At 37.9% G+C, this 23,433-nt stretch overlaps 2 protein-coding genes across 4 annotated transcripts; both read right to left on the bottom strand.

Annotated features, from left to right (window-relative positions):
• Positions 1-24: 24 nt before the first annotated feature.
• tmem209 (transmembrane protein 209) lies at positions 25-10,581 on the bottom strand. 2 transcript variants are annotated; one of them, XM_016270350.1, is made up of 15 exons: positions 10,486-10,581; positions 9,946-10,113; positions 9,802-9,860; positions 9,593-9,724; positions 4,636-4,856; positions 4,347-4,551; positions 4,076-4,251; positions 3,917-3,988; positions 3,355-3,451; positions 3,147-3,272; positions 2,936-3,033; positions 2,704-2,818; positions 2,309-2,406; positions 2,160-2,233; positions 25-787 (listed from the first exon to the last, which is right to left on the bottom strand). In XM_016270350.1, the coding sequence occupies exons 2-15, from the start codon at positions 10,080-10,082 to the stop codon at positions 733-735; spliced, it is 1,665 nt and encodes a 554-aa protein (XP_016125836.1). In that variant the 5' UTR covers positions 10,083-10,113; positions 10,486-10,581; the 3' UTR covers positions 25-732. The 2 variants fall into 2 exon arrangements, with proteins under 2 accessions (XP_016125836.1, XP_016125837.1); XM_016270351.1 differs by lacking the exon at positions 10,486-10,581 and adding an exon at positions 10,240-10,377.
• A 3,019-nt stretch (positions 10,582-13,600) lies between these two features.
• Positions 13,601-23,226, bottom strand: LOC107583977 (G1/S-specific cyclin-D2-like). 2 transcript variants are annotated; one of them, XM_016270368.1, is made up of 5 exons: positions 22,801-23,226; positions 21,667-21,882; positions 17,472-17,631; positions 16,509-16,657; positions 13,601-14,095 (listed from the first exon to the last, which is right to left on the bottom strand). In XM_016270368.1, the coding sequence occupies exons 1-5, from the start codon at positions 22,993-22,995 to the stop codon at positions 13,928-13,930; spliced, it is 888 nt and encodes a 295-aa protein (XP_016125854.1). In that variant the 5' UTR covers positions 22,996-23,226; the 3' UTR covers positions 13,601-13,927. The 2 variants fall into 2 exon arrangements, with proteins under 2 accessions (XP_016125854.1, XP_016125855.1); XM_016270369.1 differs by lacking the exon at positions 22,801-23,226 and adding an exon at positions 22,099-22,155 and having other exon boundaries at positions 13,602-14,095.
• Between the last annotated feature and the right edge of the window lie 207 nt (positions 23,227-23,433).

The following is a 23,433-nucleotide window of genomic DNA, read 5'->3' as shown; positions in this document are numbered from 1 at the left end:
GAATAGAGTTCAAGATTTTGGAGTAAAAAACAATGCTGGGAATTTATTAATTTGAAAACCAACAAAGACAAAAGTGGAAGCTCATTCCATTTCAAGTTTCACTTCAGACACAGTATAAAATACAAACAACATTAACATTTCTTGTCGAATATGTAATTTGGCATTCAAGATCGGGATCATCAGTCATCCCAGCTCTTCTGTATATTGTCAAAATAACAGTGAGGAGAAATAAGAAAAGCCCGTCACTGAGAGCAAGTAAACATTATTACACCAAATTGTTTAAAAAGTAAATATGACTTATGCTTGTTCATAGTTGCATGTCATTACAAGTGCATGAAGAAAAACTACCAGTAACCGCTTCGTAATTGAAAAAAAAAAATCATAACCCCTGCAGTGTCCACCCATCCAAACTAACCATAAAGAATTTACATTCATGTATAACTACATTGTTTTTCTTGTATGATAAATACAAAAAAAAAATTGTATACAAAAACCAGTGGAACAAGATCCATTTTGACACCCGTTTCAAGTCATAAATCGCTCAGTGTTGAAATTTAAAACATTTTCCTCAGCTAAAATGACTTTGTCTGTATTTGCATTAAGGTTGCAAGTAATGCGACAGTACAATGCATCTCAAAAACATGCAGCATCATAAGAATGTAAAGGTAAAAAAAATCAGTCTTTATCACATCCCAAGGCTTGTGCAGTGTTTTCCTCTAATAACATGACATCTTAGTCCCCGAAGATCCAGAGTACATTCACTCCTGAAAGACCCAGATTCACTCTCCTGGTACAAAAAATGGGGGGGGAAAGGTTTCATCTATTTTGTACTTCAGCATAACAAATACTTTCAAGATCCAAAGAGCAAACCAAAAATAGAAACAGCTCTTCTCGCAACAAAATTCCTTAACCTCCTGAGACCTTGCATTCTCATATGAGGACATTCTATTTTAGTGAATTTCTCGGAGACTATACATGCCACAGTTTTAAGTCTAGATGTCCTGTACAGAGCACATTCAAGGCTTTTCAGAGATACTAAATGTTTGGATGTTTCACCATGACCACTCCCTCTCTCCTTGGTCTTCAAAAAATGTCTGATATTAATTTAGTGACACTCTTATGGAAATATGATAATATTTTGTAATTATTTAAATCTGACTCATTTTTAAACTGTGTCATAAATCAACATCTCAGGAAAATGTTATGGGGTTTCAAATCAAAATATGACCTTCTGTTATGAAACAGGACGTTGATTTCATACATGTCCTCATGTGAGGACACCGGGACTAAAAGCATGTTTATTACACATTTTGGGAGACACAACAAATGAATAGGGAAAGAAAATATATTTCAATATTCCTATTAAATATTATATATTATTATGAAAATCTTGTCAATTATTACTCCCATTATTACACTTCTTTTTTCATTACATTTTGCCCCAAAAACACATTAATATACAAATTAGATTTAGTTTATAGATACATTATATGTAATGAGAAAACCTGTTTATGGCCATTTTACACACATTTTGCATAAAAATATGACCTTCTGTTATGAAACAGGACGTTGATTTCATACATGTCCTCATGTGAGGACACCGGGACTAAAAGCATGTTTATTACACATTTTGGGAGACACAACAAATGAATAGGGAAAGAAAATATATTTCAATATTCCTATTAAATATTATATATTATTATGAAAATCTTGTCAATTATTACTCCCATTATTACACTTCTTTTTTCATTACATTTTGCCCCAAAAACACATTAATATACAAATTAGATTTAGTTTATAGATACATTATGAAGAAAAATGGTATATCAAATCATTCTGTTATAACATAGTTGAGAATTATCTTTATACAAAGTTCTGAACACTAAAAATGTATTGGTAATTTTTTTTTAAAAATCTATTGTTTTTGCCTATGCATGTTCATTCATGTCTTTTTATTTATTTTTTAACAAATTGAGTGGCGATGTACTCTACCAAGGACGTAGCATAACTTATGAATGACATATAATTTTTACTTTTTTTTTTTACTGCTCCAAACAAATGTAATGACATGAAAAAAAAAAATTTCCCAAAATGTTTTGCTGGGTCTCAAGAGGTTAAAACCAACCAAATCATAGATAACATGATAAATCTACACTCACCCCAGCATGCCAGACTCCTTGGTTTTGATAATGTAGAGGAACATCAGGATGGTATGAAACAAGTTATTTCTGCCCTGTGGAAACACAATAAAGCACGAGTCACAGAAAAGTTACTTCACTGTAATTATAGTTGGCGAGTATGTCCTTACCTTAGGCAAGCTGTAGACGTGGCCTTGGTAGACGAGCTGATAATGAGGAGGGTTTGTGCTACTTTGATGAATGCAAAACAGGTTCTCATTGGACACGTCTGTTAGAAATTCACACATAAAATGCCAGAGTCATAGATTAAACAGGCTGTATAAAAAAAGGTTATAGTTAATTAAAACATTAATAGAATATACACATTCAAGTAGTTGCCAAGGTAAAACTCCACATTTTCATTTAGTTTAGCTTGATTGAACTAAAATAAAAAAATAATAAACACTACATAAACATTTAAAAATCAATAAACTCATAAGAATTGCAAAAGCACGCAACAAAAAAATTATAAAAACTATAATATGCTAAAATAACACTGGTATTGCAACCCATTGTCTCTGTATACCTGGTTTATCTGGTGTCAGTATAAAATGCTGGGACGTAAAGGTTTTTCCGTCGGGATACTTGGGATGTGGAGGGAGCCGGGAGTCCAGGTATGTACACAGCACATGCATCAGGATCTGTGTTTGTCATAAAGTGTAGAGCAAACATAAATGCAATGCATCAATAATATTTGTAATGATCTCCTCTAAACTGCAATGCATTGGTAGTATGGCATCAAAATGTTGCAAACACACCGCAGAGTCTGTCGGAAGGTCTGTGTCCCATTTTCGGTTTTTGAGATCTCCTCCTCCATTCCAGCGGAAAGAGCTCATGCAGCCGCTGTGGGCTAATTCTGCAAGAGATACAAACGAACACACAGTAGCATCATCTCTGTTCATGATATAATAGGATCATGGTAAGTCTAAATATTTATTATGCTTAATCCCAGTTGTGTATTCTGCTCACCCTTGATTCTCTCCATGAGGTACTCCTGGTTTGGTGTGACATCTAGATACTGTACGATAGCATTGAGGGTGGGGATTGCAGAAGCTTTGACCACAGCAGCTTGTTTGAGACTGCTGATGCTGGCCTCTTGATGAAACAAGGGCAACAGAATTGAGACAATGAAAACTTTCATATCTAAATAAATATCTTTGGTAGAAAAGATGATTACCTCCAATCTGGAGCTCAGGGCAACCCATCCTCCTGAGCTGACTGTTGACTGAGTCGATCTCTCTGACCACATGAACTAGAATGGTGTCATTGATCCACTGGAATAGTAAAGTGAAAGAGATTGACATTGTCTTAAAATAAATATTCAATTAAATAAAAAAATTTAATGAATAACATTAATAATGATAATTAAATACATATTTAATTCTATATTTTTATTATTAAATAGTTAAAGAATAAATAATTTAATACTAAATGAAAATATTAATTAATAAATATAAAATAATGTATAATAACAATCGAATTTAATACAATATAATAATTTAATTATTATTGTTAATTTAATAATAAAAGAGTAAATTAAGAATGAATAAACAATTAATTAAATACCAAATAAGCAAAAAATATATATATTAACACTAGTTAATAAATACTTACTATTTACTTTATTACTATTATTACTTAATAATAAGAATACATTTTATTTTTAGGTAGTTTAGTATTTACGTATTCTTTATTATCTGAATACATACACACACAAAAAAAACAAGTAATGGACTCACATTTCTCAGTTTTGCAGTCCAGCTGTCGATACTATCCGTCACCACACGACTCGTTGTGATTCTTGCCCAGACCTGTAATAAATTGGAAAATCTCGTTACTGATCTCTCTTTCTCTTTACTAAAGATAATTTGAAATCTTGCAATTAATTTGATCCTCACCTCTTCAGCAGCTTGTTTAGAGCCCAGCTCCGTGTCGTCTTTATGCGCAGATGGTGCCTGTGAACGGCAGGCCGGCTGATACTGAAACTTCCTCAGGCTCTGTGCGTAATCTCCCACTGAACGACTGTAGTTCCAGAACGATGGACTGTGTCTTGGAGAAGTTGACTCTGGACTCCCTAAATAAGGAAAGATTGCAAAGAAAATGTCATAGGCCTCTGCTTAGCACAGCTACAATTTGATTCACACCTTGATGTCCAAGCAGGACTCTTACCCAATTGACTGCGGTGGCTTTTCTCCTCCTCTGTATGTAAAAACTTCTCCAAAGTCTTCAAGTCATCGATGTAGTCCTCCTTACCTCCGGGTGAATTAAAGACTGACGGGGATGTGCGGTACCGAGCGCGGAGACTGGTGCCTTCTGCCAGTCCGAGGTTGCTTGGGTACGGAGAAGAACTTGGAGATGGACTATAGTTCAACACCTGCAGACGTAAAAAGCAGTGGGTGTATGAACAGAATGAAATATCAAAAATACAATTTCATTTCAGCATTTCAAAGTACTCAACCTTGCCAAATGCCATGGAGGGTGAGAAGGGTCCTCCTGCTGAAGAAGGGCTGCTCAGAGGTGGACTGAACCCAGACACACAGCTGGGGGAAAACTTGGGGCTGGCGCTTGAGGGTCGTGCAGGGCTGAAACTGAGAACATTCTGTCCCTGCAGGGGAGACGACTGCACAGAGACTGGAGTTTCCTTCTTTTCTTGTTTCTGAGGTGGAGAGGCTTGAATCCCTGTGAACACAGCATATTTTTAAAGCAAACCTGATTTGTTTATATACATACATATATATAAACTTAATTTTATGATACTCATTTTATATTATTACATTTATGTTAATGTTTATGGTTGTTGAAAGTAAAAGTGCTAATTTTTTGTGTGAAAGTGCGACATGCTCAAGCAAAACAGCTACTATTTTTGTAATCAGCACCCCAAAATTAGTAAGAAACAAGTATTGAATTTCATTCAGCAATTATGATACAGGGCAGTGTAAATGTGTTGTGGCGCAAGCAATGGTCTTCTCAATGAAGTAAATTCCAGATGTTACAGATGTCAAAATAAGACTTTATTGTACAAAGCCGAGATGACAATCACCTCATCTAAGTCTCCATCCGTCAACTTTTATTTCACTCCCTCCTATTGGTTGGAAGTGTTCGCACTGGACATACATCAAAGTTGTTTGTGTTGTACCCATCATATTGTGGAAATCACCCAAAGTTCATTGGTACAATGAATCCAATGTAAAGCACTGGTACTGCCCAATGAAGTGCACCTAAAACTCGCAGCCTGTATTAGTCCAGGTGATGTGTGCAAAATTTGAGGTGATATGTTCACTTTTTCATAAAAGCATGAAACTTGGTACAATTGTACAGGTTAGGGCCCTGAACATTTTCAGAAATGGAGCCATCGCAAAAACACCTCGTGGTTACCATGGCGACCATTTTACTTTCCGCCATAACATAATTACGTATTTTGTGTCATATCTCCTGAACTAAACCAGGTAACACAGAAAAGGTGAGGTCTACCATGTTTTGATGGTCAAGGATTACAATACCATATACAAAAACGCAAACTGTTCAGGTGAAGGAAATAACTGTCTGAGCATTACAGTACCACAGCATTTACCATTTAAAAGTCCTTATTATGACTATTAATTTTTTATTCAATAGTACAATAAAAGATATTTAAAAAATATCATCTCAAGTAAGTGTGTTTCCTTACCTCTCAGGCAGAGTCGGGTAGGCGGTAGTATGTTTCCAATATATTCTTGTTCTCTCAACAATGCTCTAACATCACACGCAGATGGCAACGCAATCTTGCTAAGCTGTGTCCTATCTGCACCTCTTCTGCTGCACCTCTGTCATTTTCTGTAGGTCTCTGGAATTGTCGGTCAGCTGTCAACAAACTTCATTCTGGCCACTGCTTCTCAGTGTACTCTTAGTATCTTGGGCTTGACTGAGACCTGAATTCGTCCAGAAGACTCCGCGACCCCGGCTGTTCTCTCTAACACTTCCCTTTCTCTCACACCCCCATCAGGTTGGAAGGGTACTGGTCTTCTCATTTCTAATAATTGGAAATTAAACTCAACCTACTCTTTCCTATGCAATAAAAATAATTTTGAGTTTCATGCTATTATGGTAACAGCTCCTGTTAAACTCCATATTGTAATGATTTATCGTCTTCCTGGTCAACTGGGCACCTTTATAGAGAAGCTGTATGGGCTGCTGTCCTCATTCTCTGTGGATAGCAGTCCACTTGTGGTCTTTGGTGACTTCGAAATCCTTCTGGAGAAGCCTTACACTGCAGACTTCCACTTCCACTCCTAGCTTTATTCGATCTCAAATGGCTTACCACCCCATGCTCTAACACATCATACCTTAAACATGCAATTGTATCACAGACAACATTTGGAAAAAAACTCCAGACATCTCTGCTCATTTCTTTATTACATTTAACCTACATATTACAACCTGTGTGCCACCAATTCCTCTACCAGTTACTTTTAGGCAAAACCTACGCTCCCTTTCACCCTTCCATCTTTCCTCTGTATTGTCATCCTCTCTTCACTCACCCACCCATTTCTTATTTCTGGATGTAAATACAGCAACTGACACTTTATGATCCACTTTAACTCCTTGTCAAGACAATATCTGTCTAGACAGGCCAGTGCATACTACCCATGTATCATCATCTTTAGTATCCATGTAGTTTCATCTCTTTTTTTCTGAGCAGTCTTTTGGGTGGCTCACCAATGTACTAGATTTCTCTAATGCAAAACATTAAGCAGGCTTGACCAAATTTTTTGTGGGGAGAAGAATTTATTGAAGATGGTAGTGTAGCAGGTCTTCAATAACGATGCTAGCATGTCTTCCTTCAAACAATCTTAACTCTTGTATGAATCCTAGCTTCTCCCAAATTTCTGTCTGTGGGATATAATTTTATACCTGAAGACAAAAGGGCTAGAAACAATACTGTTAGGACCTTCCCGCTGGAGATCCTGCAATCTACAAGACGTTCCTGGGGAATGCTGTTCCTTTGTTATTCTAATGGATTGGACCATTTGGTTCACACCTTTATAGACACAGTTACATTACTACTTCTTTCACAGAATGAACAACTGAATGTTAACCGATCAGGTTTCAGCAGCGACCATTCAACTGAGACTGCTTTACCGTCGGTAAGTATAGCCCTGCAGATTGTGAAAGCGGATTCCAAATCATCAGTTCTTTTTCTGCTGGATCTATCTGCCACTTCTGACACTGTGAATCATCAGATTCTCCTGTCTACCATCACAGGATCTGCACACCACTGGTTTGAATCTTATCTCACAGGTAGGTCTTTCAGGGTTTCCTGGGGAAGAGAGGTATCCAGATCACATCAACTGCTCACAGGGTTTCCGCAGGGATCAGTTCTTGGACCCCTCCTCTTCACCATATACAATACATCACTGGGTCCCATTATACAAGCACATGGTTTCTCCTAAAATTGCTATGCTGATGACACACAGCTCTATCATTCATTTCAACCAGACAATCCAATACTACCTGCATGGATCTCAGGTTGCCTGATGGACATCTCGGCATGGAGGAAGGAACATCACCTGCAACTCAACCTGGCAAAGACTAAGTATCTCGTTTTCCCTGCCACTCCGACTCTACAGCATGATTTCATCATCCTGCTAGGTTCATCAAAAATTATTCTTTGGTGATCAGCTGACCTTCAAGGACCATATTGTAAAGACAGGTTTGCATTGCGCAACATCAGGAGGATCAGGCTCTTCCAAACAGAGCATGCTGCACAACTTCTTGCCCAGGCCCTTGTCATTTCTAGGACAATTGCAGTGCTCTTCTGGCTGAACTTCCATCATTGGTAATCAAACCTCGACAAATGATTCAGAATGCAGCGGCACGACTGGTCCTTCATAAGCCCAAAAGAGCCCACTTCACTCCTCTCTTTATCTCCCTGCACTGGCTACCGGTTGCATACATTTTTGCATTGCGGTTGCATTGATGTTTGCATACAGAATAGCCACAAGCTCAGCACCCTCCTACTTCCTCCTCACTCTTACAAATCTACATTCCTTCCAGAAGCCTGAGATCTGCAAGTAAGCGATGCCTCGTGGTAACATCACAGAAAGGCATTTTTGTTCACTTTTCCTGGCTGGTGAAATGATCTTCCCACAATCGCAGTAATTAACAGAACACCAAACACATTATCTGACAGCAACACTAATTTAATCCCATAGCCGACCCATTTGACATAAAAACTGGGACCCGAACCACACCTGCATTAAATCTCCTACATGAGGTAGACAAAACTCATTCATTTATGAAAACTTTTATTCAAATTGTAAACAGATTAAATACAGAAAGAAAGCAAAGAGCGCTACCTTTAATATAATCACTACAGCTGTCAATCAGTGGCAGCGCGATTGGCTACATTGCTCAGCGTGGACTGGACCGAGTCAAAATAGTCTTGGTTATTGGACCCGCAACCCGCCCGTGCTTGTCAACGTCCGGCCTGCACCAGCACCACACCCTACACAAATATTATTCCACCCGTTACACCAAATATTAGCAATTCGCCTGCGTGTACCTGCCCGCATGCAGGACTCTGGCTTCCCCCTTGTGGACAACATAATAGACAACCCTGGCCCCAGAGAGTGATTGTAAATTAAGTTTACATGAAATATGTTTGAAATTTCATTCTGCATCTTCTGAGATATCACTGTAATCCTTCTCATAAAGTCACTGAATTAACCATCAAATGTTCACCAGATTGAGTTGCCGTCTGCATGTGATGTTAGAGCGTTGTTGAGAGAGAACAAGAATGTATTGGACTCTGCCTGAGAGGTAAGGAAATACACTTACCTGAGATGATTTTTTTATATCTCTGAAATATATGATAGTATTCTTGAAAACAATCTTTTAATGTATTATTGAAGAAAATATTAGTTAAGTATCAAAGAAAGAAAAAAATAATAGCCATAACATGGACTTTTGTAAATGCTGTGATCCTGTGATGCTCAGATACTGTTATTTCCTTCTCACATTATATGTATATGGTATCATTGTAATCCTTGACTATGAAAACATGGGGTAGACATCACCTTTTCTGTGTTATGTTTGGTTCAGGAGATATGACACAAAATACATAATTTGGTTATGGCGGAAGGTTAAATGGTCGCCATGGCAACCGCGAGGTGTTTTTGCTATGGCTCCATTTCGGAAAATTTTAGGGCTGTAAACTATACAAGTGTACCAAGTTTCATACTTTTATGAAAAAGTGGACTATATTAAGACACCCAGTATTGGAATAATCGTCAGTCTATTGATTACTTTTATAACCATAAGTCACATTTTTGAGTAAAATAACAATAATGTATGCCAAAATTGTCTTTGCCTCGAGGAATAGCATTGTGCATGATTGTTTTTACCCAAAAGACTTCACTCCAGATGAACTAACTCACCTGAGCCCTTGAGCCCAAGAAGTTGATGTTGTCCTGGACTGACGGTGATCGTGGATGGGGCCATAGTGTACTTGAAATACTTCCAGAAGTCAAAAAGAGCATTGAGGCTGAACAGGGAAGCCAGGGCAAGCTCTGTTCAATAAAACCAGTCAGATGAAAAGCAACCTAGTAGATCACTGACACACTTTGAGCTCTTATTATACACTTACCAATATACCAGATGGGCCAGTAGGTTATGTTGTAGTATCTGCTAAGAAGCTTCCCAGACCTAAAAGACAAGGTGACTTGGTTACCCGTGGTTCAGAAGACACTACAATCACATTAGGGATTATTAGGGGCATGTCTGAACTCACATCTCAGTATAGATCATCCCAGCCAGAGACATATTCAACACGGCCCATGCCAGGACAACCTGCCGTGCCTGTTCCTCTCTCCTCAGCTTTATGGTCTTGTCGATGAGGGAGGTCATGCCTTCCTTTGATGGTGTCATATCTGCACTTTATCCTCTACCAAACCATACGCTTTCATAATAAAACAAAGTATAAGCAGACAATATTAGCAGCCACATAAATGATTCCAAAGAATGCGAATGGCTCCAATAAGACTGCAAAGCTTTTGTGTCTAAAGAGAATAAAACTATACCATACTCAGTTGTCACTTTGTCAGCTTATTAGTATTATAATCCATGTTAGCCAGCTGTAATGTTCAGTTAACGTTATATGAGGCTTTCATGCAATGTGTACTTGAGAAACACTTGCATAGCAACCTCTACACTGAGACAGCTGGAGAACTCGCAAGACAATTAATAAAACACAAAAGAATAGTTTGGGGTTTATGGGTAAAAAGCTTCTAAACTCTACACAAATTCATTTAAAATGTGTTTTGATACATACTTCCTCTGCATCAGTCCTCCATGAACGCGTTAAAATAGGTGGTGTGAAGGCAGAAACGATCAAGAATATTAACAGAGTGAACGGAGCGGCAAATAAATTACTGTAGAATGGCATTTCAAAATAAAAGTCTCTCATGTGATCTTTTCACGTACCATTACACAGGCACCATGTAGGCTACACATCCCTAAACTAAGAAAATTATATTAAGTATTATGGTTAATAGCTTTCCTCGACATGTAGATGTGAATTTTTATTCATTTCGTGATGACTGAGATGATCGGGGAAAAAAATGTATGTATGGACCCTTAAAAATTGGCATAAAGGTGCAACTGGTTTTATTTGCATAAATTAAATAAATCATATGTTGTTCAAAATAATTTTAAAAAAATGTACTCATCATTTAATATACGATATAAATAATTACATGATGTTTGAGGCTGTCTGATATGCCACAAACTCCCTGCAACCCATCTTCTAAGCACCAGAGGTCAGCAATAAGCTGTTTAACCCAACTAACCCATTTGAGTTGAAGAGTAAAGCCTCTTGCTTAAGACCATAGCTGTGTCAAGAGAACGTTAGGTCTAATTCACATTAAGAGCGTCATTCGGTTCCTGAAGAAAAAAAAAACTTAACACAGTTTTTATTTTTCAAATTGAGATTTATTTAATTGAATGTCTGATAGGTCCAAATGAGGTAAGTGTCATGGGGCAAAAATAAAAATGAGGGTATTGCTGATATTTTTGGGTGTTTAGGTGGAACAAAGGGTGGCTGCTTTTAAAATTAAAAACAATATTTTGTCTCTAAACGATGCATTGCCCCAGTCTTACATCTACCACCTGCTAAGACAATACATTTATAGCTGTTTGGTGAGTGTATCTGACAAGCTACTAAAAGAACAAACCTGGAGGCTTAACCTGTAGGTTTACTAACTATTTGAGGAGCTTCAACGCCTCTTTTTAATCCTACTAATCTTCTATAAACTTCTGACTGAAGTACTGTGAGGTATTGTGACTGTGGGCAGGAACATTATTTGAAAGCAAAAAAGGCGTTTCATATCACAAAGTAAAGTAATAGGTAGATTACAGTGCTTCCCAAACCTGTCCTGGAGGCCCCCCTGCCCTGCACATTTTGTATGAGACACCCGATTCCACTCATCAGCTCGTTAGTAGAGACTGCAAGAACTAAATTGGGTGTGTCTGATTAGGGAGACATACAAAATGTGCAGGGCAGGGGGTTCTCCAGGACCGGTTTGGGAAGCACTGAGAAGAAGAAGTCAGACAACAGTCAAGTTAGATGACATTAAGCACAAATGAGGCCAGACTGTTCATGCAAATATCTGCAAGTAACCTCCAAGGCACTTCATGCGTGAAAATAATAGACAGTGTAAATGCAAACAGAAAACAGAAATGCAGCCACCATGAAAACACGTTTGATAATTCTGATATAGCAGCAACATGGAAACCGAATTTAAGATATGCATTAGCTCAGGGGTGTCCAAACTCGGTCCTGGAGGGCCAGTGACCCGAAGAGTTTAGCTCCAACCCCAATTAAACACACATGAACCAACTAATCAAGCTCTTATAGGCATACTAGAAACTTAAAGGCAGGTGTGTTGAGGCAAGTTGGAGCTAGACTCTGCAGGACACCGGCCCTCCAGGACCGAGTTTGGGCACCCCTGCATTAGCTCTTTTTTCATTTTTCTTTTTCTTTTAGCAGCACTGGAACACAAGTTCAAACATTTACACAGAAATAAAGGAATGGGAAGAACACAGAATTAACTTAAGGATATAATAGCACACAAACTCACTCAAAACTTAAATGTGTGAACAATGAAAATGAACATTGTTTGAAAAACACTCATAACATGGAGTTTATTTTGCATAGATGTGTTGGAATGGCACCTTTGTGTCAGCACAACACGTAATATATTTGAAGTAAACGTCTCAAACATCTCACACCTCTAAGTTACTTTTAGATCCACTGATAATAAGATAACTGACTTAAGAAATCAATTTTCAAAAGTGCAAGAACAAACTAAGGAGGAAAGAGAAAAGAAAATGGCATAATGTTTCAAAATATCTTTTTCCTATATATGAAAAAAGTTCAAGTAGATGACTGATATTTTGATAAAATAAAATAAAGTGATTTAATGAAATTTGATGTTGTCCTATCTATGCTGACATGAATTCCACACAACTAAAGTAAAACGCAACCAATCTTGGCATGCCAAACCTCACCATTTCTATTGGCAGTTGACTGTTAGATCAGTTTTTGGTCTAAATTGATTGGTCTAAATTTAAAACTAGAACCCGCAAGCACACCTAATATGGGAAACCAGCCCCAAAACAAAAATAACTTAAGAAAAACAATGCAAAAAAAATAAAACCCCTTAGAAATGATTCGCCCTCCTCTTGTATACCACGGATAACCAGCGAGAGGTGATATCTGAAAGTGCATTTGTATCATGTCTTTGCTAAGAAGGATTTCAAGACTCCCAAAAGATTAAATCCCTCCAGCGTTGCGAGTGTCCCTGACCCTTAAGTGATAGTTCAAACAGATCAAATGAGCAAACAGCATTGTGCTCATTCATTACAAACATTATAGAGCGTTCCAGAAACCACCTGTCTAAAACCGTTCATATTTCAATCACGTGCAAAATCTTTCAATCTGTATTCTTCGATTCGCCTCTTTCCTTCCTTCCCTACCTCACCTTTACTCCACCTTTGCTACATGCTTAGTGTCCATCTGAAACTGTCCTGCGGGCTCATGAAGCTGTGGTGGTCACCATGCATGGATAGAAACCATTTATCATATTCATTTATGCTTATTTCATGCAATAACATTCACTGTAAATAATCCTATAATAAGAGTTACTTATACCTGAGAAGTAACTCATCAGATCATTGTATTAATATCTCTATGATAAGCAAACAGATCCCTCTGAAAGGACTGATGGACGTTTCTATCCAATCTGTAGAATAGCATTTTCGTGGGATCACATGCATCCTATATGATATTAAACAAATTGGCCTCTGGGAATTACTAAGCAAATACATTTTGTAAGATGAAAAGCATTATATTTTTAACAATAATAGGTATCATTATTATAATTATTAAATAACCACATAAATTATAATAATAATTATAAAACAGTTGCATATGATAGCCAAGACAGATGTATGCTCTTTGTTAAGTAATATACAACATACTGCATTATTTAATCATGGTTTGAGGCCAATTCGATTAAATTCAAGTATGTAAAACGCCACCGCCTGCAGATATGAGACGGCAGCAGCAGCTGTTTCGCTCCGTTATAAAACATCAAGCTTGTGTTATGCGCATATGACCATCTAATGTGGCTTTGCAATTAAACTTAAATACAGTAAAAATAATAACTGAATCCTCTCTAGGCTGAGGAGGTGGATGGGAACAGGAACTGAAATCATAAGTTGACATCACGGACATCTGTAGGGGTGCAGGACAGGTTTTGAGATTGCGTCCCTTTGCTGCTGGCTCTGCCCTCCTGTTGCTGTTGATGCTGTTGTTGACTTTCTTTCAGGCTGTTGGTCAGTAACTGCTCGATCTGCTCTTGACATGACTTCAGACAGTCCTAGAAGAAATAGAGAGAAAAGAAGAAGAAACCAAGGTAAGGACTATGCATGCACACTAGTGTCAGCCTCAGATGGTACTCTTAATAATAAAGGTTTCACAAAGGGGTTTCGCAGCGATGTCATAGAAGAACCATTTTTGGTTCCCCAAAGAACCTTTCAGTGAACAGTTCTTAAAAGAACCCTTTTCTTTCTTAAGTGTGAGGTTTTCCCATGGAAACCATTGATTCCAATAAAAAACCTTTTAACATTTCAAAGTTCTTCACACTTAAAAATACAGGTTCTTTATTGGCATTAACATCCATGGAGCCCTCCCATTGCACAAGCGATTCTTTGTTGTGTAATAAGGTTCTTTAGATTATAAAAATGTTCTTAACACAAAAAAAAGGTTGTTTTAAGAACTGTTGACAAAGTTTTTGGGGGTTTATTTTTATGAGACTCTGCACAAAAGATGTACATAATTTTGTAAAAAAAAAAATCATGTTTACAGTTTAAGATTCAGTCGCCCCCAAACGCCACATAAAATAAAACTGTTGTTGTTCTCATGTTGGTCAGATATATTTTTTTCCTGTCTAAATGGGCGGTTCTTAGCCAAAATGAAGCTGTGAACTGTTTCAGATTTTATGCCAATCGGCTATGCAGAGCTATGTACACTCTTAAATATTAAAAGTTCTTTATTGGCATCGACGGTTCCATGAAGAACCTTTAACATCCATAGAACCTTTCAAAGTTCTTTACAGCAGAAAAAGGTTCTTTAGCTTTTTAAATGTTCTTCACATTAAGAAAAATTGTTCTTTTAAGAACTGTTTAGTGGAAAGTTATTTGAGGAACCAAAAATTGTTCTTCTATATGGCATTACTGAAAAAAACCTTTTTGGAACCTTTTATCTTTCAAACAATAAAACATTGATATCTGTGTCTCTCTTTCTGCAGAAATGTGGGAGGTCTGACGGAATGATCCCGTATCAAACTCTCGTCTTTTTCTCAGGATAATTAAAACCTGTTCTTTCCCTAAACCGAATGAGACAGCCACAACAGGCCTTGTTGTCCTGACAGCTACAGGCACAGGAAGGAATGGTTGCTAACGGCGGCATGTGGTGTTTTTTCCAGAACTTAAAATGTAGAAAAAACTTAACACATTACATTGAGGAGAGAGAAAAGATTGTGTTAAACCTTATGAGAGTATGTGAGGAGTTTAAATGGGGCGTTCACTCTCTGGGTCCAATTCAAAAACGTTTTACTGTGAGACTTTCAAAACAGCCTGAAGCCAAGATGTGTCAGTTTGTGTAAGAGCCTGAGTGTTTGTGTGTCTGTGTGTGTGTGTGTGACATTGCACTTTAATCCACAGATGTGCTTGAGAGGCCTGTGTCTCGCCACAAGTATGCAGCTCTGAAAACACTTCACCATTGCTGAAGTGAACACACACAAACACTCATTCATAAAATGACACATTTCTCCATTTCCATACAGTCATGCATGAATGTCCTGCACACGCACATGTCTGCTATGTCCACCGTTTGGCACAGGCAAAATTGACTTCAGTATTGAAAACTATGCTAAACTATCATTTAATAAATGCTCTCAGTTTCTAGGACTGTGTTTCTTAACCAGGGGGCCTCAGCAAACTTAAAAGTGTTTAAAGTAATACATTATTGTTAATATATTGAAATAATCTAAATCTAAATTAAAATGATAAAAAAAAAGGATAAAATCATATTTATTTTTTACCCCTCCATAACTATTTTTACTGATGAACATATAGCTCTTCAAACATCTGGAATCAGAAAATTATTATATCTTTAGTTTTTATGTGAAATTAAAAATGTTAACTGAAACTAAAATTTTAAAAAACAAAATACCTCATGCTAAAATGGAAATAAATAAAAACTATATAGAAATAAAAAGCTGATAAAAAGTACAAAACAAACAAAAAATAAAACATTAATTCAAATTAACTTTTTTTTTAGAAAATATTAATAAAAACAAAATAGCATTTCAATGACAACACTGCTTGAAATAAACAGATGAACCCTGAGATGTGTCCCATCCCAACTTCCTTTTTTAATAGGAAATACATAAACACAGAAAATAAAAAAATAGGTAATCAGGAAGTTGTTCTTTCATAAAATGTCACAGAATGAATGGATTACTGTACAACTAAACAAACTAGGGCTAATCCTGAGTTAAACTATATCTTGAATGGTCATTTGCTATATAACTACTGAGATTTTGTTTCACTTCGTAATCAGGAAGTTGTTCTTTCATAAAATGTCACAGAATGAATGGTTTACTGTACAACTAAACAAACTAGGGCTAATCCTGAGTTAAACTATATCTTGAATGGTCATTTGCTATATAACTACTGAGATTTTGTTTCACTTCTTTTTTTTACAGTACAAAGATGCTGGACACTTACCAGCTCAGTGTGGGTGATTTTAGCCAGCAGCTCCGTCAGACTGTCCCCCCACAGATTTTGGTTGCTCTGGTCGGGCTGGAGGCCACATACTGCTGCCCCCACACATCCTGTGGCGATCATGGAGGGAGGGTACATGGTGAAGCTGTGATCTGAGGAAAAAACAAGCACACACACATCCCGAAACATCAGTGACCTGGTCAGTACGTTCCCTAGAACATTATTCACCTGTGAGAAACGTCAAAACAACTTCCCAGAAAACACTTGTGCTAATGCAATCTGATTGAGGAGTCACTGCATCTTACATCTGCTTTGAATTCCAAGCAAACCTGAACCTGACGTTCTCATGCTCTCTGGTTTCAGACCTGTTTTAACATCACCACCTCCCTTAAATTGTCCTGCAGCTGCGAATGAAAAGTGAGGAGAGCCTTCTTTTTCCTCCTACTCCCTCCCTTCATCTCTCAGAGGGCTCTGAGGTTTCCAGGAACCTTCCTCTGCCTTGAGATCCTGAGACCGGGCCCTCGTTTTTCAATCAAGGAGGAAAGCCTCAGCTATTCCGTGCTGTAAGTCGTTCGTTTCATCTGCTTTGTTGGTGTTAGCGTGCTGCTTATTTCAAGACACAACGGTCAAACACCGTATACACTCAACTAACTGCCACAGTACAGCAGCTGTGCAGCAAGCCAACATTCCTGACATGAGAAAATTGTTAAAGGCAATGACAAAACACCAAAAACATTTGCAATAGCTCAAAAAGGCTCCTCCATCTTGGCTCGTGTTCAGGCCTCAGCCTCTTGAACAGATGCAGGGCCGCAGAAACACACCCAGTTCAATATACAAAACTTTTATATAGACACAAATAACAAGGCAGAAAGCATCATAACACATTCACATCATACATCTTTAGCACAGTAATGGCTATGTTTCTGCTTATACAGACACATTTCTGACGAATGCAGTCAGTCCTACCTGTTGCACAGAGGGCGATGAAGGTTTGCGTGTGTTTGCGGATCAGCGTCAGTCTGTCTTCAGGGAAGGGCAGTTTGTGCAGAATGTGTTCGATAAAGTCAAGTGGGGTGATGGCAGCCAGGTTCCATTTCAATTTACTAAGAACCACCAACTCCCACTCCAACAGAGAAAGACAGAAACCGAACAAGAGGTAATGAATATGAGTGGCAGAACATCATATCAACTAAAGTTACTATATTACTAACAATCCACCTTTTTAGTTCTGCATTCATCAAGGTTTGGTTATTATCTCAGTTAAGGACAGGCCCAGATGACCTAAGGATGGTTTTTCACATTTTCAGTGCAGATTGTGGCTGGTGAAATTCATTTAATTAAAAATATAGATCTACATGCAATCTGCTAGCAATCACATAATTTACTACATAGCACAAGCTGATTGGCTGATTTTGCAACCAATGGCTCAGAGTTTGCTGTAAGCGGATTCACCTAAAACCCTCCACCTCCACCAGCTCCATCTGTCTAGATCTGCTAAGGAATTTATACACGCCTATTCATGCATGTCGACTGGTATAGGATTTATTTTAGAGATGTACAGATTGACCGGCCAGTGATCGGAATCGGACGATTTTTCGCATGACCGGCCCGGATCGGTGACTGGCCAGTCAGTCTCACGTCTTGCGATTCTGAGCAGATCCTTTTATTGCCAGCGGCGCCGGTGTCGTGCCGAAAATTGATCGTCTGCCGAAAACTGATTGCCGTCCACGTCCGTCTGTTTTACACTGTGATTACAGTGTTGTTTTGCATCGTTGATGTTTTCAAAGTGATTACAGACTCTACTTATTGAGTGAACTGTTATTTCTGCCTCAAAATGATGGTTGTTATATTTGATAAATTATAGCTCATTCAGTACTTTTTACCTGTTGAAATACTTTTTGACATCAACCATGAATGAAATCAAGTCGTTTTGAGGCAGAAAGAACAGTTCACTTTTTGGCAAGTGTAAAACGGCATTTTATGGGTTTTATTGGCCATTTAAACAGGTAAAAAGGACTGAATGAGCTATAATCTATCAAATATAACCACCATGAATGAAATTGAGGCAGAGATATGATATCACGCACTAAGTAGAGTCTGTAATCACTTTTTGGCAAGTGTAAAACGGACGGACGCGGACGGCAATCAGTTTTCGGCACGACACCGGCAATGACGTCACAGCCACGCGCACACTCACAGTCACGTGTAAACATGTCGTTTCGCGTGAGAATGATTCTAATTTTAATTGAAGACTGGTTGCCCACTGAAGCTAAGCAGGGCTGAGCCTGGTCAGTACCTGGATGGGAGACCTCCTGGGAAAACTAGGTTGCTGCTGGAAGAGGTGTTAGTGAGGCCAGCAGGGGGTGCTCACCCTGTGGTCTGTGTGGGTCCTAACGCCCCAGTGTAGTGACGGGGACAATTTGCCCATTGACCTCTGACCATCATGGCCTCCTAACAATCCCCATATCTACTGATTGGCTTCATCACTCTGTCTCCTCTCCACCAGTAAGCTGGTGTGTGGTGGGCGTTCTGGCGCACTATGGCTGCCGTCGCATCATCCAGGTGGATGCTGCACACTGGTGGTGGATGAGGAGATACCCCCTGACAATGTAAAGCGCTTTGAGTAGAAAAGCGCTATATAAATGTAATGAATTAATTCATAAGGACAGTCACTTGCCTCGTTTCTGAATGAATCGGCCGTTTGAATGAATCGGTTGAATGAATGAATAAATGACTCACTCATTAAAACAGACATTTGCCGCTACCTACTGGTGGTTTAGTCATATTTAAAAGTATCACTGCATTTTTTCAATATTTATTTGTGTTTAAAAAAAAATGTAAAACATTATTCTTATAAAATTAGTTATGCATTTGAAATTTTGCAGTGTAAATGCATTTATGGCACCTCAGCTTCATCAAACTGTCTGTGTAAATGCATCTAATGCCACTTCAGATGCAGCTTCTGTTTCCTCAGCAGTGGAAAGATAGAGTTTGTTAATAATTTCATTTGAATGGTAACAACTCTACAGTTTCTTATTATTCTAACTGAATTAATTGAAACAAAGTAAGAATTTGATGTGAAAGATGACACATTTAATCAGGTTAGGGGGAAAAAATGACCATTTTTAAAAGTGGGAAATGACATCAGTTTTGTTACATACAGCAATCTGTGGCGACATAAAGCATAACTATTTCTTCCTCTTTCCAGTCACAGAGCACTTTATTTTGAGAGTTGTTTAAATGAGAGAAAATCTGTAACTTAGTCCAGATTGGGGGAATTGTAATGTTTAATAATTTCTTTTATTATGTCAATAATTTTTGCATCGAAATTTGCATAGACTTTTTGTTTGTATATGCTGTCAATTATAGTTCTTAGAAAGAACATCGGAATCTGCACAAATCGGTATCGGCAGGTCACACTACCAAAAAAATCGGAAATCGGAATCGGCCAAGAAAATTGCAATCAGTGCATCTCTAATTTATTAAACTCAGAAATTGATAGTGAATTTGACAAATAATTACAAAGAAATGACAAGTAACACCAAGTATTTTCTTGTAAAACAATCCAATAATCTTCAGAAATTCATTTTTTACAGTGAATATGCACTTTACTGTTAAAAGGGTCTGCAAAAATATTCGACAAACTATATCATGTAAATACCATATTATATGTATATTCAGTACCACAGTATCATAATCTGATATCATCACTCCACTTGTGTTTGTCAGTGATAATATATCTTATCTTAATTGCAGTCTATTTTATTGCCCTCTAGTGTTTCAACTGTGCAAAGTGTGTCAATCTTGTGTGGTAAAAGCCAATCACATGCCATACTCACACCAGACTAAAATGCTTAAAAATGCAAAGACATGTATTGCCTTAAAACAGAAGTTGTGACATAAATCATCATGCCTTACACTTTTAAAAATAAAGGTGCTTCACGATGTCATAGAAGAACCTTTTTGTCTAAATGGTTCCATAAAGAACCTTTAACATCTGAAGAACCTTTCTGTTTCACAAAAGGTTCTTTGTGGCGAAATAAGTTTCTTCAGATTACAAAAAGGTAAGAAAGAGATGGTTCTTTAAAGAACCTTTGACTGAATGGTTCTTTGTGGAGCCAAAAATGGTTCTTCTATGGCATCGCTTGAAGAACCTTTTGAAGCACCTTTATTTTTAAGAGTGTACTAACACAAAAAAAAGTCTAGGTTGTGTTTCTATGTCACTCAAGAAATTATTCAAGTTGCTCTTTAAATATGGATCTGTCTTGCCTAAAGGGACATCACAGTTGTAAAATAAATCAGGTTATCATGCAAAGCTCCACCCCTTGTCTTTGATCTCCACCAACCAGATGCTGCATTCCATGCACACGCTCAACTTCCTTCCTCGCACGTGTCCGCCTGGCTTTGTTTCGCCTGATGAAGCTGCTTTTTCTGAGAAACTCTTTTAAGAACAGAGACATGAGGGGAAAACCAGCCCAAAGTGAGACACTCTGCACCCTTATTGTGTGTGTCTTGGTGAGTGAAGAGAGCGTGAGAGAGATTTAAAGTTAGTGAAGACTCTGCCGAGAAGGGACAATCCCTAACAAGTGACACCAAATCACCAAGGTCAAGACTCCTAATGCCACCTCCTCCTGGATGCTTCAGTTTGCTGATGTATCTGTTTTATACAATAATCACTACTGCAATTTATAAGAAAGCTTTTTGTTTTGACCCAGGGGAACCAGTTGTCTTTCCTGTTCTCTCTTTATAATATCCAAAAGCTCTAGAAATAATTTCGATTTAGACACTACCAGGGTTTTACCAGCTTGCATGTGTTTAGAAAAAAGTGTATGATGTAAGTAGAGAGTCCTTGCCAATTTATGGGAACCGTACCAAATCATCAAAACCGTTCTCACGCTGATCAGAGAGGCTAAAAATCAAAAATGTATTTCATCACAGCTCAACCCAGAAGACTGTTCACCATCAAAAACAACCATTAGGGGGCAAAGCAAGCTAAATTCACTTCCCCCAACATCTACATTTCAAAAATACATATAAAAATATGATGAATCAGCAGATCACTATATATAATCTAAAATATATCATATGGGGTCTGAGTGTAATATAGAATTACGCAACAGTTGGAGGACATCTTGCTGTCATCAAGGCCATCAGCTCTTACCAGCAGTTGTTGAGATGTAATGGAGTTGTCTGTGTACATGCAGAGCTTCCTGGCCGACAGCGGTTGGCATGCTTTTAATTTTGAAGCCAAGAAGAGACACACGGCCCCTAAGAGCTGCAGATAACATTTTCTTGTAGGAACCGCAGCTAAAAATCTGTCCAGGTAGTTCATAGCCAAGGGAAAGACATCCTCTTCACATTTCTCCTCTTCACACACCTACAGGGACACAACAGAATTCATTCACAATTTAAATGATCAAGGCTGTCTAATAATTAGTATTTATTTAACATTTGTATGTCCTTGCTACAACTTTCTGTTGTTACTGTTAGCCCAATGCTATTAACCAGATATTTTTTTGTTTGTAATTATTTATATAGGTGTAATTATTTTAATTTTTTGCAGCTTGTACAATATGTGCTTACTGTTACTAACTCTTTTCATGAGAAAGAGGAACTTTCCATCGGTAAAGATCTTCATTCATTTCAAGCAGGGTGTGCTGTGAAACCCAATGACACCCACACATGACTGCTTTGGTGATTCGTCACGTTAAAAAATATGATCTAAGTAATGTCAATGACAGCATATAATATCTATATATGTATCGCATTAAACTATATCCGACCATTGTTATGTTGCTTTGATGAACTGAAATACATTTAAATCGACGGCTCTTATATGGCTGCACTTTCGCACTGAGCAACTCGAAGGCTGGGTGTGTTTCAAAAATTCTCAAAAATTACACAAATGTATAATACCATTCATAACACGCATGTAAATAAAGCAAAGACCCCCTTCTGTCTAATAAAGCATGCCTTGAAAAAAAATACTAAAGCGTTTTCTATTAAATGACCATTTATAGCATACACGATCGTGAAGTGTTGAGATTTCAGCGTTGCATTTCCAGATCAAACTTTTCCTTTGCACAATGATTAGCTACACATATATGCTATGTGCATACAGATGTAAACAAAAGTTTTCTTGAGTTTGATCGTCTGCATTGTAATAAAACGAATGCATGCCAAAGTCAAGCTATACTTTAGGTACTTCCCAGCTTATTCTACGTTATAATAGGCTACTTTTAACACAGTTCAAGCAAACAGTTTCCAATAATAAAACTTTAAATAGCCTACAAACCTCCAACATCCACGTCGCGACCATCCGCCTCATAAAAGGCTGAATATCCTTCTGGACACATTTAAAATAGGGTCCCTGCGGAACATATCTGTCCTCCACTGTTAAAAGACTTTGCAATACTCTTTCATCGCAAAAGATGTTGGGATCTCTCTGAGCTCGCATGATTGAGTCCTTTTCCAAGCAAAAAAGTTCCATGTTTTGGGCTTTTCTCAGTGATGCTAACTAATTTAAACACCTCACAGTGCCAGCTGCATGTGGCTGTGCCTATGCAAAAAAGACGAAGGTGTTGTTGTCTTTTAGGCATCAATTGAACTCGTTTGCACTGTTAGAACATCACTGAGGCTGCAATCCCAGTCTCTCCTTCTGAACTACAGACACAGATGAAGCAGAACAACACTTCTGACTGCATGACCACCCAAAAGACAATGTCAGTCCCTCCTCCTGCACAATTCACGTTGCAAAAATGCTCAAATTCTCTCCTTCCTGCCCAGTCATTGCACATGCATGGCATTCAAGCCAATCCTTAAGTAAACCTCTCCTCACAGCCCCTCAAAAATACATTTAGTGCACTTTAAAACAAGTCCCTAGCGGGATAATTATAGAATTTCTTACATGCATGAGCCTACAAGACAC

This window comes from Sinocyclocheilus grahami, unplaced genomic scaffold, assembly GCF_001515645.1.
Source record: "Sinocyclocheilus grahami isolate Dianchi unplaced genomic scaffold, SAMN03320097.WGS_v1.1 scaffold56.1, whole genome shotgun sequence".
Lineage (NCBI taxonomy): Eukaryota > Metazoa > Chordata > Actinopteri > Cypriniformes > Cyprinidae > Sinocyclocheilus > Sinocyclocheilus grahami.
The sequence above is the reverse complement of the archived record's forward strand: the minus strand, read 5'-3'. Positions and strand labels throughout refer to the sequence as shown.

Excerpts from the sequence above, each read along its gene's own strand:
- tmem209 (XM_016270350.1), bottom strand. The coding sequence starts at position 10,082 with ATGACACCATCAAAGGAAGGCATGACCTCCCTCATCGACAAGACCATA. Across the intron at positions 3,273-3,354 it reads CCCTGAGCTCCAGATTGGAG|AGGCCAGCATCAGCAGTCTC; the intron begins GTAATCATCTTT and ends TGTTTCATCAAG. Across the intron at positions 2,234-2,308 it reads ACGTCTACAGCTTGCCTAAG|GGCAGAAATAACTTGTTTCA; the intron begins GTAAGGACATAC and ends GTGTTTCCACAG.
- LOC107583977 (XM_016270368.1), bottom strand. The coding sequence starts at position 22,995 with ATGGAACTTTTTTGCTTGGAAAAGGACTCAATCATGCGAGCTCAGAGA. Across the intron at positions 17,632-21,666 it reads TTACATCTCAACAACTGCTG|GAGTGGGAGTTGGTGGTTCT; the intron begins GTAAGAGCTGAT and ends CTTTCTCTGTTG. Across the intron at positions 16,658-17,471 it reads CATCGCCCTCTGTGCAACAG|ATCACAGCTTCACCATGTAC; the intron begins GTAGGACTGACT and ends TTTTTTCCTCAG.